This window comes from Gopherus evgoodei, chromosome 22, assembly GCF_007399415.2.
Source record: "Gopherus evgoodei ecotype Sinaloan lineage chromosome 22, rGopEvg1_v1.p, whole genome shotgun sequence".
NCBI lineage: Eukaryota > Metazoa > Chordata > Testudines > Testudinidae > Gopherus > Gopherus evgoodei.
Genome location: NC_044343.1, coordinates 8,233,240 through 8,248,821, shown reverse-complemented (window position 1 = coordinate 8,248,821; position 15,582 = coordinate 8,233,240). Strand labels below are relative to the sequence as shown.

The 15,582-nt window shown below is 50.9% G+C and overlaps 1 protein-coding gene across 1 annotated transcript; it reads right to left on the bottom strand.

The window, feature by feature from the left end:
• Positions 1-5,430: 5,430 nt before the first annotated feature.
• Positions 5,431-15,216, bottom strand: LOC115638698 (perilipin-3-like). The gene is made up of 8 exons (XM_030540607.1): positions 15,144-15,216; positions 12,015-12,100; positions 11,195-11,390; positions 8,514-8,596; positions 7,849-8,134; positions 7,287-7,486; positions 6,862-6,990; positions 5,431-6,744 (listed from the first exon to the last, which is right to left on the bottom strand). The coding sequence occupies exons 2-8, from the start codon at positions 12,096-12,098 to the stop codon at positions 6,298-6,300; spliced, it is 1,425 nt and encodes a 474-aa protein (XP_030396467.1). The 5' UTR covers positions 12,099-12,100; positions 15,144-15,216; the 3' UTR covers positions 5,431-6,297.
• Between the last annotated feature and the right edge of the window lie 366 nt (positions 15,217-15,582).

Sequence of the window (15,582 nt, the reverse complement as noted above, 5' to 3'; positions counted from 1 at the left end):
TCCCTGCACTTCCTCAACCTACGTTAGTATCACAAGCTGGGACTGAGGCTGATGTCATGGAACAGGCGGAGAAAGTTTAGAAGAAGTTGCGCACCCCAATGCCTTCACCGTGTGATGGGGCAGATAAATGCTGGGTAAAGTTCAGTGCCACACAGGCCTTGTTCACAGTCCAACAGGCCTAGGAAAGCCAGATAGCCTCTTCCTTGAAGTCTTCCCTCCTCCGTTATGGCATCAGCCGAACTTGGAGTGTTTTCCACTAGGAGAATGAAAGTAAAACACGTAGCATGTCTACAGCACCTTCCGCCCTAAGATGCTTTACAGAGGATCACTCCAGGATCACCTCGACCACTAATGCAATGCAGCCATCTCTGAGGTGGAACACAGCAGCTGTTTAACAGCTCGCAGTAACAGTATACGGTGGTTTAGGACAGCGAAGTCCAGAGCTTCATAGGTGCTGCGGTATTGAAATCAATGGGAGCTAGGTGCTAAAGTAGATCTGAGTCTAAGTGCATAGTGTAGCTAGTGAAAACGACAGCAGTCGATTGAAAGGGGAACCGCAGTTGTGGAGACGCCACTTGTAAAAATGATGCAGGCTGCAGCTCCTTCACTAGGCTGTAACTCTAGAGAGGAATCCAACTGGCATCTAGCTACAGAGCCCTTGAACGAGCATGCAATCCTTGCCAGGAGCAGTGATGGCATTGCGGTGCCGGGACCTCCAGCAAACTTGGAGTGGGGATCAATTCAGCGCAAGCTAAAGAATGGTTAGTTCCCCAGTACTAAAGTGATGCCCGTGCAGCTCTGAACACTCATCCCAGATGACAAACCAGCACACTTTGATTCTGTTGTTTTCTTTGACCGATCAGAACAATCCTCTCTCCCCTTGGCTAAAATGACACCTAGTTCAGGAGATAGGACCCTTCTTTTAGGGTCTGAAAGGATCTACCCCTTTCTGTGTCTGCTTTCAATCCTGAGTCACTGGAAGGCTGCTTTAGGCAGCGATACGATCATGCCGTCAAGCGCCAGCGGGGTGGGGACTGTGTTTGGAGCAGAAGTACAACTGGTCTATTATTACCCATTATTCCTATTGCTCTGTTGCTACAGCCCCTCCTAGCTCTGGGGAGAAGAAAGGGCTCCGACAACCCTTGGATGCTCCTCTCCGTTCTCTAGGGTGACCAGACAGCAAGTGTGAAAAATCTGGACAGGGGCTGGGGGGTAATAGGAGCCTATATAAGAAAAGCCCCCAAAATCGGGACTGTCCCTATAAAATCAGGACATCTGGTCACCCTACTGTTCTCCCAGGTGTGTGTGGCATTAGGCTACCGCTGCTGAGCTGCACTGCTCGATAGCGAGCACATCCCCGCCGGATCTGAGGGGCCGTAACTCTCAGTATTTGGGTTGGTTAACCAGTCGCTGTCTGGGTGGTATATTCACTGTTAGTGCTTGAGGCAGGAGTAATGGGACTTTGTATGTGGCGGTGCAGCGACAGCTGGGTTACCGAGCTCAGTTTTTACAGGTGCTTTAAACTTTTATTTTGTAAAAATCTCATGGAAATGGCAAAAAACCAAATCGCCAAAAGCACAGATGCATTCTGAGCACTATCACCAGTGCTTTGTGGTGCTTCCAGGAATAATGAAGTGGTCCAGCCTGGGACTTGAGTTCTCATCCTAACTCTGCTGCTTAGGTGACCATAGGCAAGTCCCGGCCCTGCTCTGTGCCTCAGTTTCCCCATCTGTAAAACAGGGATAATGATGCTGAGCACCTTTGTCAAGCGCTTTGAGATCTACTGATGAAAAGCCCTAGGGTAGTATGATTAGAGAGAGACCAAAAACATTTTTAAATCACCCCTTAGCAATATTTTCTGCTGGCTTGTCTTCCTTTTCCTTTGGCCTCATTTTGCAAGAAACATGCAACACTCTGGGCCCTGTCGCTTGGCCACTACGTGCCTGCTGATTCGTGGAATATCAGACAGACACCAAGAGGGTTTGTCTATACAGCATTTCATAACATCTCTAGACATAACGGAAAATACATGCACCAAACCCTGCTGAATTTTAATGCTATGATGAAGCTGGAGGGGCTGGGTGATCTTTGGGAACGTGTGTGGAGGTTCTTTTTATTATGTTTAATAGGTTTTCTCTGGAATGTTTCACCATAAGAAGACATGGGCTTACTTAGCAAGGGCTGGGGGTAACTGATCTGTGGGCGATCACCCTTGTTGTAGCCTCTGAGGAGAAAGCAAAGCATAGGAACAGGCTTGCTCAGGCAGTCTGGCTTGTTGGGCACTCATGGTGGAAGCAGGGAACTGTGCAGCCTGGAAAAGAACCTGGTTGGGAGGAAGAGAGAGACGTGGGTTTCCGCCCAAGAGCAGTGATGGCTGGGAGCCCAGAAGTGGGTGCTCTTGCTAGACCACGGAGGGAGAATATGGACGCAGTTGCCCTGAACTGTGACAAAGGCTATGAACCTAACCTAGAAAACAGAGCTGCTGAACACACACACACTCACTTTTTAGCTTATGCAAGTGTGATGAAGTGGGAATTTTCTGTAATATTTTTATGATGCCAGTGTGTGCCTCGGTTTCCCCTGTATGCTGCATTGTTACCCGGTGGGCAGAAAGGACAGTTTACTCTTGGGGCAGGCTAAGACACAGGTATGAGCATTGCCTGGCTGTCTGAGCTTGTAGGGGTCATTAAAAAAGGATTGGCCGAGGCTGACCCCATCTCAAAAGCCAGCAGCAAATCTAATCACCAGGGCACTGACACTTAGCAGCTGATGCCCGAGAGAGATGGATTTCCTCACCTCTCTGCAACATCCCCCAGCTTGAGACCAAAGGATGGGCAGGTGTGAGGATAAGCATTGACTGCTGGAAGGAGTGGGGGCTCTCACCTGGAGTAAACAGAGGGACAGCCAGAGCCCAAATAGGGGGAAGAGAGAGACAGTGTCCCCTTAGGGATCTGGCACACTAAGGGAGGTTCCTCTGTCCCAAAACTGGGGGTAGAGCCTGGCTCTGCGGCTGCAAGCCCAGAACCTGGGTCTCTAACATGACAAATCCCCATCTTAGCCCCTGCATGCTGCCTTTCAGTGTCTAGCCCTGTGTGGGTTAGCCTACCTCAAACTCAGAGCTGGAAATAGCCCCCAGGAATCCCCATCACTTGCTTCTCCTGCCTCATAACTAGTTGTGGGACAGAGTCAGTCACGTCTTCTCCACTCTAATGCTAAAACCTTACCCAGGCTCTTGGTGGGGTTAAAGCTGGAGACTGTCTCAGCAGTACAGAATGTGACAGCCAGCCGTGCTGACGCTGACAGATGAGGGTCCCAGTTAAGGGTTCGTATCAGCGTACAAGTCTGAGGCCGGCAGGGTACATGGTATGTTTTGGTGTCAGTTGGGCATGGAAGTGAAAGCCTTAGGAAGTGTGGGATGGGCAATGGGAAAGCCTTGGGTGGCTGGGGTGTGCCCTGCCTTTAAACAGGGCTTTTCTTTGATAACATGAGCTTCCCCCTGCATCCAAGGGTTGTTTGCTCGGCAGGGCCAGCTCCAGGCACCAGCTCAGCAAGCAGGTGCTTGGGGCGGCCAAGGGGAAGGGGTGGCACGCTGGGCTCTTCGGCAGCGGGTCCCTCTCAGAGGGAAGGACCTGCCCCCGAAGAAGAAAGTGGTGCAGTGGTGCTGCCACTGGTGGCTCTTCCCTGGTGCCGGCTCTGTTACTCAGGCCAGTTTAAATCCAGATTGCACATACAGCGGTGCCTGCCAATGCATAGTTCTGAGAATCAGCCCCCCTACAAAGCTGCTCAAAAGGCCAAGCAAGAAACGCTTGGGGTTTTGCTTCTCTGTAGCAGCAACAACACACCAACTCTTAGCAGGTGGCTCCCTCTGCCTTTGAGCCATGGAAACAATGTGGAGAGCATTGAAACCAGCCCTGGCTTGGAGCAGCCAGCCCCCAGCAAGGGTGGGATTGCTCAGCACTGGTCACAGATCTCAGGCTGGGCACAGTTGAGGGAGTAGCTCCATATTAGCTAGGGAAGCTGAGCCTCAGAGGTGCAAAATGTTTCCCCTGAAGTCACAACATAGGACAAAAGCATGAATACAACCTGAGTACCAGTAACTTGTGTATGTGCGAGGTGGGGTCCAGTCCACTCAGTCACCTGCGCCTGGGTGAGGGAGCGACAGCATCTGAGCCAAGTGGGCGGGGGAGGGAAAAGAAGAGGGAGAGGGTTCTGCTGGAGCATGAGAACACACTTTAGGGAGTGTCAAGTGTTTGAGGATGGGAAAGGTACAACACCCTCCTTACAAGCGTCTACAAGCCAGAGCCTGCAGACTCCAGCTGCACATACTGTGCTAAGGAGGGGTGAGCCCTGCCATGCTAGAGGAGATGGCTGCTGTATCTGGCCATGAACTGGTGCTGTGACCAATGTCTGTCACATCATCTCTGGTTCCAGCTACTGCAGAAAGCCACAGCACCGGAGAAAATAGCTAGGGTATTGAAGCAGCACCACACAAGTATTAGAATACCTAGAGGGGGAGAAAGATGGGTGTGAACAGGTGAATCCAGTCTGTCTAGATAATGCCACACAGCCTTCAAAAATACAGAGGAAGTGTCAAGACAGCAAGGCCGTAGATATTTCTACCCAAACTGCCCCCAAAACAGTAAATTAAAAACCCTACTCCAAGTTTGACCCTGGAGGAAGAGCCACAGGCTCCATGATCACTGCGTAAGGGACTTCTCCTAGGGTTTGCTAGAAGGCTTGAAAGCCAGGATGGAAGAGGGCTGAAGGTGGCCCTGTGTCTTCCTTGAGTGTTCTGGTACCTCTGCCTGAGGAGAGATGGAAGGGCATACACAGTTACTTGAATGTCAGCATTTGCTAGAGAAGTCCTGAATGCAGCATTAAGGTGAGAGTTGGGCTAGAGGCAGTGTAAAGGGGACACCACACACACACTTTCTTTCTGGCCTTTAGGAGAAAAGTGAGGCTATGGAGGCAGATAGGTACTGGCAGGAGGGTAGGACTGCTCCTTGTGGCTGTGCTGTAGTTTGGAGGCTCATAATGGGATTCCTCAAGGAGGCCTGCAGCTCTTTGGGCAGGGACCATCTTGCCTAGCACAATGGGGTCTTGGGCTATGGCTCCTAGGAATGCTAGGCAGAGCCAAGGCTCCCATGAGAAGACAAAACTACAAATAGGATTTGAATGAGGAGCATGATTTCCTTGGGAATGGCTTAGGCTCCTCTCCCAGTGGGTAGGAGGAGTCCAGTGTCACCAACCCTGGTCTTTTTTTTTTTTTTTTAAAAGAGTTATGGGTTAGACTGAAAATGTAGGAGTTGGGTTTAAGGCAGGAGATTTTAAATGCATTGTAGGGATTGTGTGTGAGATGGTGGTCACCTCCTCTTGTGAAGGATGGTGAGAGGAGGAGAGGGAAGGTGCTTACAGAGACAGAGCATCAGGTGAATGCTAATCAATTTTATTGTGGAAAAAACTTCAGTTATTCTACAAGATACAAACTGTTAGTGGCACTTACAAGAGGGAAAATTAGCCCAAGATTTCTCTCTATTGATTTTCAGTTACGATCAAGCCCCTTGGAAGATCAGCGCTGGGATAGCCCTGCACCAATTACGCCTTCTTTGCAAAGGCAGAGTCATTCCTGCTTTATTGGCTAGAACAGTCATTTCACAGGCAATCAGGGTCTGAATGGCTTTACAGCACGGGAGCGGGAGGCCTGGACATTTCAAACAGGGGGCAGGGGGAAATATTAAGAAGATATCTAATGATCCCTTTTGGTTGCATTTAAGGATGCAGCTGCCTTGGGAATGCTGAAGGGAATAGACCCGAGGAGGGACAGGTTCTGCAACAAACCCTACAGTTAATCCAGGCTTAACACCCTCCAAGTACTGCAAATGTAATCAAGAGTCTTGACAACTGAAATATTACAGGTCCATTAGCAGCTGGAGTTCAGTGCTATTGCCATGAAGGTTGGTGTCCTCTCCCTGCTCTAGTTAAGGGCACTTTACAGAGGTCCCATTGAGACACCCTGGCTTTGCTTTGAGGTGATGCGTCTACCATGGGTCTGAGTTCACCTGTGGAAGGAGCCACCCAGAAGAGTTGAGAAGGCACAAAAACAATTGACAAGAAAGAGAGCAGAGAGTCTCAGAAGTGAGGCCAACAAGGAGTTCCACACACAGCCAGCTTATCTACATTAACATCCTGCCACCCTGCCCCAGATGCAGGTGACACACAAGCCCCCCTGTGTCCATACAAGTGAATTGCATACAAGTTTTCCCTCACAAGAAGCCAACTGCAGGTATACGGAGCCTTCTAAGGGTCCTCCTTTGGAACGGAGGCCTGCTGAGCTGTGCTGTCCATCTTCTCATCTCCTCCTTGCTGGACTGTGCAACCAGCAGTTTCCTCCTCCACATCCTTTCCAGCAGCTGGAATTTCTGGGAGCTCTACCAGCCTGGGAGCGAAAGGTCCAACAAGCCAAGGCAGGGGAGCATTCTGCACCACGTAGTCCAGCAGCTCATCCATAGACTCCCGGGCCTTGGTCACCCTCTCCCGGCTCTGGGTTAGGACGGTGCTGGACAAATCTTGGAAGGAATGGGCAGTGGAGAAGGCTGCGTGGAGCTCTTCGACGTTGTGACGGAGGTGCTGCACCTTGTCCTGGATGCTGGTGGGGAGGCCTTGGACATTGGTCATTAGGTTCAGGCAGGTGGTCTGCAGCTGTTGGGTGATGCCGCGGAACATCACCAGTGTCCGAGATTCCACCTGTCAGGGAAGCAAGTACACCATTAAGGGAAGCTGCTTCCCAGGATGTGTGACACTCACCCCCTCTAAGAGGTTACTTTGCAGTAGCCTAGGACTCCTCCCTCTGTGGCAAGATACCTCTGGCTGTGCAGTGTCAGAGTCCTCTTTTCCCTCCGACTGCCTCCTGCTCCACTCCAGCCACATCTGGTGTAGTTTCTCCTGGCCATCATGAAGCTTCTGGTCCACACCCTGCTTGACGTATTCAATCTGGCAAGGGACAGAGGGAACAGAAAACCAGGAGTCAGATACTTGTGGTCAGCAGCAAGGGAGGAGTCCCCAGCCAGATCCTCAGCTGGAAGAGGTCACTAGCTTGCCTGAAGTCAACAGCACTGTGCTGACCTAACATCAGCCAAGGTTAGTCCTTGGTCACCTGTGCATGGGCCATGGATTGTGAATCAAGATGTCTGACCAGGGAGAAGTATGAACCCATTAGGATTTGGGTTCATCTCTAGAACAAAGCGACCTAGGAGGTGGCATGGGGAGCAGGGGATGTGCATTCCTACCAGTTCTATTGTTTGATGGAGCTGGGACAGAGCCTCTTGGGTGCTCTGCCGGGCATGCCTCAGCTTGCCCAGGGAGTGCTGGTAGGCTCGGTGGCGGAGCTTGGAGGACAGGGACCCCAGGCGCACGAAGTAACTCTGCTGCTGCTTCTGCTGCTCCACAGATGCCATTTCGAAGCCTTCCACAGATGTGGCCAGTTTAGCTGGAGAGAACAAGAGATGGGTCAAACCAGCCTGCTGGACAAAGTCCTGCCCTGCATCTGCTCTGCCTTCAGCAGCAAGGGGGGGCCTGCTACTCCAGTCACTGACTGGACTCAAACATTTCAGATTTGGTTTGGCCTAAAAAAGTTTGAGTGGGGATTCAAACTTGGGATTCCCACGTACCAAATGAGTGCTGCCCCCTAGCCTGGTGGGCAGGGCACCACAAATACATGCTCCAGCTATTTTGTGACTGGCCAAAATTACTCTGGTTACATTCATGGCTAGTTTTGGGTTGACCCAAATGGCATTTTTGGTCAAGCCATTAGGCTGAAAGTTCAGCCAGCTCTATTCAGCATGCACTGACCTAGTTCTTGATCTGTCATGGGGAGGTAATGATCTACCAGCTCTTCTGATTTCCCCAGCATGGCATCCACTCCAGTCACCACCATCTGGCCCATTCTCGACCCCATGACTGTGTTCATGCTGCTGGTCACCACTGATCTGGTCATCTCCATGCTTCCCTGGACAGCTCCTTTGGCCATGTCCACCACCCCTGTCACAGCATCCTTCGCTCCGTTGACTGTGTTGGAGACGGCATCTCTAGCACCAGTCACAGTGGAAGACACCAGCTCCTTGGTGTCAGCCACAACCTAGGATTGAGGGAAGCATTCAGTGACAAAGGTTAGTATTAAGCCAGCAGAGAAGAGGCAGCACTGGTTAGTTTTAGGACTACTTCGGTGCCTATTTACATGGGGAACACATTCACCCAGATAAAAGCCTGGAGCCTAGGGAGGTATCAGTCACTAGGTTTTTGTCTCCACCTCCCTCTGGTGGGAGTTCTGCAAGTAATTGGCTAGTCAACTGCCCAGCCAACTGGCCTGCCCAAAGAAGCTCCTAGATCCAGGGAGGAGGAAAAGTCAAGTCTTCTCCTGGCCCCCATCCCCCAGCTGCCATAGGTCTGGCCTGGTTTGTCCAGAGAGTGTAGACCCCTGATTTCACATCCATAGTTCTCCAAGCAGAGGTGCTCACCTTTTCAGTTGGCTGTTGAAGAATTGGCAGCTTCTCCTCCAGTTTATCCAGCCCCCTGCACGCATACTCGTTCACTGTTGCAACTAGACAGAAAGAGTTTGTTTGCCTTATCCCCTCAGTTGCCTGGAACAGCAGAGTAGGTTGGTAACAGTCAGGTTTCAAGGGGCACTGCCAAGCAGTGCCAGGTTTGAGGGGCAGCTGCAGAGCTGCCAAGGAGAACACTGGCTAGTCTGAGTTTGGGAACAGTTTGAGCACAGCCACTCAGGACAGGCCTTGAGATCAGAGCTGGGTCAGCTGTAGCTGTGCAGAGGGGTGATGTCTTGCCAGCTGTAATTGAGGCAGCCATGGAGGAGGGTATTAGGACATCCCATTTCTCAGGTTATCTGAAACCTGACAGTTACCCCAGAGGCCAAGAGATGTGATCAGCCCTCTGGTAGCAAGCCAACATGCAATGCCATGGCCCTGGCTTACTAGTATTCCTTAGTCCTCTCCCCAAGGAGAATTCAGCATGTGGGACTAGGGACATCACTGTCTTCACACAGCTGCGGCCTGGGCCCATCTCTGACCTGTTGTGGTCAGGGAGTCCCCAGCAGCTCCTAAGAGCCACTGCTGGAGGAGAGCGGGAGTGGAGCCCCTTTGCAGAGGTTAATAGCAGCAAACTAGTATAGATTGGACATGGGTGTGTTGTGTGGATCATTAGCAGCTGCTGTTGTAGCTGGTACATGAGGGACTAGCTTACAGCTGACCTGATCAGCACCATGAGCCCATCTCTGGTATGGTATCACCAGATGACAATTGCTGCCTTGGGATGTATGAACAGCATACTGGGTCAGACCAAGGTCCATCCAGCCCAGTATCCTGTCTTCTGACAGTAGCCAATGTCAGGTGCCCCAGAGGGAATGAACAGAACTGGGAATCAAGTGAGCCATCCCCTGTTGCCCATTCCAGCTTCTGGCTAACAGAGGCTAGGGACACCATCCCTGCCCATCCTGGCTAATAGCCATTGATGGACCTATCCTCCATGAACATATCTAGGTTTTTTTGAACCTTGTTATAGAATTGGCCTTCACAACATCCTCTGGCAAGGAGTTCCACAGGTTGACCGTGCATTGGGTGAAGAAATACCTTTGTTTTAAACATGCCACCTATTTCATTTGGTGACCTCTAGTTCTTATGAGAAGGCATACCTAAGACTTCCTTAACACATCTTTCTCTACACCGGTCATGATTTATAGACTTCTATCATATCCTCCTTTAGTCATCTTGTTCCCAAGCTGAAGAGTCCTAGTCTTATTAGTCTCTTCTCATGTTTAACTGAGATTTAACTGAGGAGTTAGTTTGCTACAGAAGCTTCTCAGCACTGCCCAGCCTCCTGAGTTGCCCAGAGTCCCGGCACGCTAGCTTTGTTATATTGGATACAGTTTGAATGCAGAAACCCAGCCAGGTGGAACATTTCATGGCAACTCTGACACTGGCTATCGCTTAAATGCTGCTCTAAGTCCAGCCCTCTCCTCTGTAGCCAGAAGAGCAACACAGGAGAAGAGGGACACCCCCATCCAGTGAGTGTGGGTTACCACAGCCCCCTTTTAGTTACCTAGACTTCCCCTGAAGGAAGTCAACCCTTCCCCTGCTACTAAGCCATACAATGCCCCAGGGAGTTAGGCAAGAGTTGAATGTCATGCTCCAGTACACAGCATGTCACGCCATGCTTGGAACAAACAAATCCAGCAGTGACTCCCAGGGTCCTATTCCTCCCTCCCCTGGAGGGACAAAGCCTTCCTTGGCCTGGTCTCCCAAGATGAAACCAACTCCCTTTGGCACCATTCCAGGATTGCTCAAGGCCAGCATCAATACCAGCTCTTTGCAAGATCTGGGCTACAGGCCACATGTGCAGGCTGTGAGCGCAACTCATTGGGAGATTTTAACACTGCTATGAACATGGTGCAGGGGTAGAGTATGTGCTCTGGCTTTGGGATGCTTTTATTCCCTCTAGAGCCTTGGATCTTTGCAAAGGCATCTGATAAGGAATCCTGCACCTGGCCAGCTCAGCCTGGCTGCAGAAGCCACTGAAAAGCTTTATTAGTTCCTGGTTGCCACACTGGCCAGTTGGTTCTGGGCCACCTCTGCTCCACACATCTGTAATTAGTGTGGGAAGCCACAACAAGGCTGTTTTTAACTCAGGTTACCCTTGACGAAGGGTACTAGCTGTATGCCAGGGTATTTGACTCAACAGCAGCACCATCTGTGTGTTCCGCTGTTACACAGGTAGCTACAGCCTAGTGACTTGTAAGGAAAGGCTTCAGATTGTAGCTTCTCTAGGGTCAAGCTAGCACAGCCATCACATGGATCATGCCATACGTGATGCCTGGAACTCTGCAGCAGAACATACAAGGCTTCTTTGCAAAGGTGCGTCCTTGCTACAGAGATGGAGATCAGCTGGGCACCTTGCCTGCTCGGTAGGACTGCAACAGACTTCTGAGAAGAGTTCAGGGTAGATAAGAACCTTCTAAAACAGCTGTGATGTCTCAGCTGAAAGGTTCTGCATCCCAACACTCCCTCAGCTACCAGACCCACAAACCAGCAGGACTCTCCCACCCATTTGCAGTTCACGAGCTACTCCAGCTTGCCTGGGTCCCACAGTCTGGCCCACCCACCATGCTGCCATCTCATGGCTCACTCACTCTGTGGTTCCAGTTTGGTCAGGATTGGCTGGGCGCCTCCAACAGCCGCAGCGGTGATGGTCTTCACGCCTTTCTCCGCCACATCGCAGACAGATTTGATGTAGGGGTGATTCTCTTTGGTGGAGGTGTAGGCGGTGGAGACCATGTCATAGGTGGAGCTAACCAAGGGCAGGTTGGCCACCCTGCTCACAACATTCTAATAGAGGAGAAAAGAAAAAACACATCAGTAACAGCCAGTTGGAGAGGACTGGCTCCATGCCTTCCCTGATGCTGAATTCTTATAACTAAGGGTGGCTAGACCTAGCAGCGCCATGAGCTGGAGTAGCCCTGTAGGCACCAGTGACATCTTCAGCCCTAGAGCATGGCCTGGTTTTCCAAGCCTGCCAAGCTCCTGTACCTCCCCCACTGACATCAGAAGGTGCTGAGGACATCTGAAGATCAGACCTCATGAGCCAAGACCTGGAGTAAAGCAGCTGAGGTTAGGTTTTGCTTGAAGGTCTTGACTGAAGAGACTAGGTGCAGGACATATCCATACGCTAGATTATATTAGTGAGTAGAGCAGCACCAGATCTGATCTTACCAGCATAGCAAGCTCCCCTAGCCATTGAGCAGCCTAGACAGCCAGGTTCCTTCTAGTAAGTCATGGTTCTCCCCCGCTGCATGGATACAGGGGATTCAGTCTTTGATACACACAATTATAGCATCACCCCCAGCAATGGCACCAATACCACTGCTGGCCTGGTTAGCAAGAGGTGGGTCTAAGCATGCCAGGGAGTGCATTTTAGTGCAGTGAAGTACCCTAAAATCTAGGCATACCTACCTGTTGATGCTGCTCTGGCACCTCACTCTGGGTGGAAGTCTGGCTTGCAACATTTTCTTCAGAAGACATGATGAAATCAGACATAACTGGAAGATAAAAAACACTGTTGCCACACAGAACTGCTACATCAAAAAAAAAAGAAAAATGCTTGTAAAACTTTGTCTTCTGCAGTCTGAGCATATGCTCAGAAGCATGGCCCAGTTCCTAGCAGCTTCCGCCTCCCACCTGATGCAGTTGTTTTAGCCTGTCCTCCCCACCAGATGCATAGCAATGTTTGTATTTGTTACCCAGGCTTTCCCAGAATGCACGATCCCATGATGCCTCAGAAGCTGCTACAAGGAGCTGAGGATTTGCAGGGGTTTCATTTGCACCTTACACACAGGGCTAAGGAAACAGGAGACTTGCAAACTAGTTAGACCCATCTCCATAGCTGAAATCTGAGTTAAAACCCAGCTACAGCTGGGCAGCACGTTCTGAGTTTGATCACAAGCAGGGTTGGAACAAACATGGCTTGGGAGCAGCATGTCAATGACCCATGTGACAAGCTTGGTTTAAAAAAGCCTACAGGAGCAACAAGCACATACAATGATGGCTCATTCGGAGGAGATTCCCATCAGTGAGGTAGCAACGGATTGCAGAGGCTCCTGATTTGAGTATCAGGACTACGGAGGGGGGAGATCAGCAGCTGGGAGAGTTTTTTTGATATTTCAAGTTTGGGCTTTGGTTTCATTTGTTTGCACCAAAGCAAGTTGTGCATGATGCATCTGCAGCCCCTCTCTAGAATGCCCTGTTGCTGGGAGAAGGTGGTTCTGTTTCAACACTGCTCTCCTTATTGACCCACTCAGGAGCCTGTTTGCTCGAGCAGGCAAGTGACTGGTTTTGATCCATGGCCAAGCTAATTCCAGGCTACAGCTTAAATAAAGACAACCTGAAAATATAAATTGAAGCAGGATTTGTCCTTACTCCTGTGGAGGCCCTAAAACACACCCTAAGTCTAAGCAAATACCCCTTCCAGGCATGAGGCCCTTACACACTCTTCAACCAAGGTCTCAGCCATTTTTGTTGCAGTTCATGACAGCCGCTTGGCAATGAAACATCACAATCCATTTTGCTTGCATTACAAGCCGTTCCAACTTCTCAGAATGGGTTAGGTTGTGACAAGGCTTCGACCTCCCCATTAAATTCAGTTTAGAGCAGAGCATGACGACCTTCATTTCTCCATGTCATTTAGTTCTGCATAGTATGTACATAGGGTTGGAAACTTCTACCCAATCCAGGATATAAACAGGAGGAGGCAGTGCCTTGATTTATTGGTTGTCTCAGCCAAACCTGCCCCACTCAGATGTACTGCCCCCTAGAGGCACCTAGAAATCACACTGGTTTCTGAAACACCCCCAGCTGTGGCTCGCTTCAGACATCGAACCCTGATCATGCACCCTATGAAGCTGGTCATAGTGACTTCATACTTTCTTCTTCCTATAAGTCACATGGCTACTTCCTGTCTCAGTGACCCACTACTATCTGGCACAGAGCACAATACTATGGATACTCAGACTTGTTAAAGGGACACCACATTTAAAAAGATCCATTCATACAGCCATTCACCTATTGTTACACTTGAATGTTACTAGAAACTTCCAGATATAGAACCCATTAGCTCTTTTGTAAGTCTAATCCAGTGGTTTGCAACTTTTGTACTGGTGACCCCTTTCACACTGTACACGTATAAGGGAAGGGGGCTGCACTCTAATTAGACACAGTTTATATTTAGCACTATTATAAATGCTGGATGCAAAGCCGAGTTTGGGGGTAAAGGCTGATAGCTCACATCCCCCCCCCATGCAGAAACCTTGCAACCCCCTGAGGGGTCATGAACCACAGTTTAAGAACCCCCAGTCTACTCTGAATTGCACTGTTGGAGGAAACAAGGCTCTAAGTTTCAGTTTATTTTGTGACTGATAGTACTGCATGTCTAGTCAGTTTCACTGATGCTCCCTTGTGGTCTGTCAGTTTCCTCTCCTGTTTGGGTAGGGCCCTCCCACAACAGGGCAGATAGAAACATTTAAGAGTAGGAAAGTGCAATACCATAAACACTGGGCGGAGGGGGGGGAAGGCTCAGAAACAGGGACAGCCCCCTCAGCAACTTCAAACAAATGGACTCGATCTTGGTTCTGTCTCTTTAAGACTCCCCAGCAGGCTCAGTCAGTTTAAGCCTAAAGTTAAGGCCGTTTTCAGCTGAAGGTCTGGGAGATCCGCAAAGCCTCACCAACTTCTTTTTTTAAATGATTCAGCAGAAAGTTGGTTTGGATCAGCTCCCTCCCTGGCCATGTTTGCAACAATGTGCTTATCCCAAGGAAACAAAGTGAAACTGATTCATGCCAGAGGGACACCGGAGTCACGCCACAGAGGGGAAAAGAAAGTTAATCATGAAGTTCCAGTAACCTAGAAGGCGAAGCTGCTTTTTTAAAGGGCTGGTTTCTAGCCCAGGCTAGAAGAAGAAAAAAGTAGCTGAACTAAAGCATTTGCGACAGCAAGGGAACGACAGCGGCCAGACACTTCAGCCTTCACCCCAGCTACGTACTTCCACACAAGGCTCACAGCCCAGCGGACTGATGAGCAGATACTAATAGAAGGGGGCTGAAGTTTTGGGCGACTCTGCAGGGCGGTGGGGGCTTAAAGGAGACAGTCGGAGGCACGAGTGACTTGTGTTGCTAGGCTCCAAGAAGTCCAGTCTCAAAACCATGGATGCAAAAGACAACCCCGCATCTAACCAGGCCAGCAGTCAGCTCCATTGTACAGGGATTGGCTCGTACACCCCCAGCCTCCCCCGGAAAGAGAAGCTGTTCCGAGTAGGGCAGCTCCAAGCAAGGAGGGTGGTCTCTGCACAGGCCCTCCCCCTCCCGGAGCTCTGTGCCTAGCGAGGCCAGGGCATGGAGAGCCAGCACCCCCTGCGGAAAGCCGCCCCTGAAGAACGTGCTGGTACGGGGGGGAGGGCGCGGCAGAGCGACCCTCCCCATCTAGCTCAGACCCCGGGAAGCCCTCAGCCCTGCCTTGGGTGCAGCACGGCCAGATCCGATCCGCGGGGACCCACGAGGGCCCTACTCAGGCAGCAATCCGCCAAGACCTCACCTCTGCTCCAGTCCCGTTCCTGCGCGTCCCCCTGGCCTGCGGGCTCAGCTGATATAAAAGGGGAGGGGCGGACTTGTTGGCTACATCGCAGGGAGCAGAAGCCAATCAGCGAAGGGGAGGTCTCAGCCCCGACCAATCAGGAAGGGTGGAACGCGGAGGACTGGAATGTTGCGGGCTCGTAGCGGTCGTGGGCTCGCACACGTGCGTTGCGATTGTGGGGCGCTTGCAAGTTGTGTGTGGGGAGAGGCGTGTGACTGCCGCTCCCTGGCCTGCCTGGCGCACGGGGGTTTCTCTGTTGGACGGGCTCGGGGTGGGGGGAGCAGCACACCAGGGACGTTGAGGGGGTGTTGGAAGAGAAAAGGGGCGGGGGAGCGCCGGAAGAAAAGGCAGCATGGGGGGTGGGGGGAGCAGGAAGGAGGGACTCTATATAATGGGACGG

Excerpts from the sequence above, each read along its gene's own strand:
- LOC115638698 (XM_030540607.1), bottom strand. The coding sequence starts at position 12,098 with ATGTCTGATTTCATCATGTCTTCTGAAGAAAATGTTGCAAGCCAGACT. Across the intron at positions 11,391-12,014 it reads TGCCAGAGCAGCATCAACAG|AATGTTGTGAGCAGGGTGGC; the intron begins GTAGGTATGCCT and ends CTCCTCTATTAG. Across the intron at positions 6,745-6,861 it reads CTGACACTGCACAGCCAGAG|GTGGAATCTCGGACACTGGT; the intron begins GTATCTTGCCAC and ends CTTCCCTGACAG.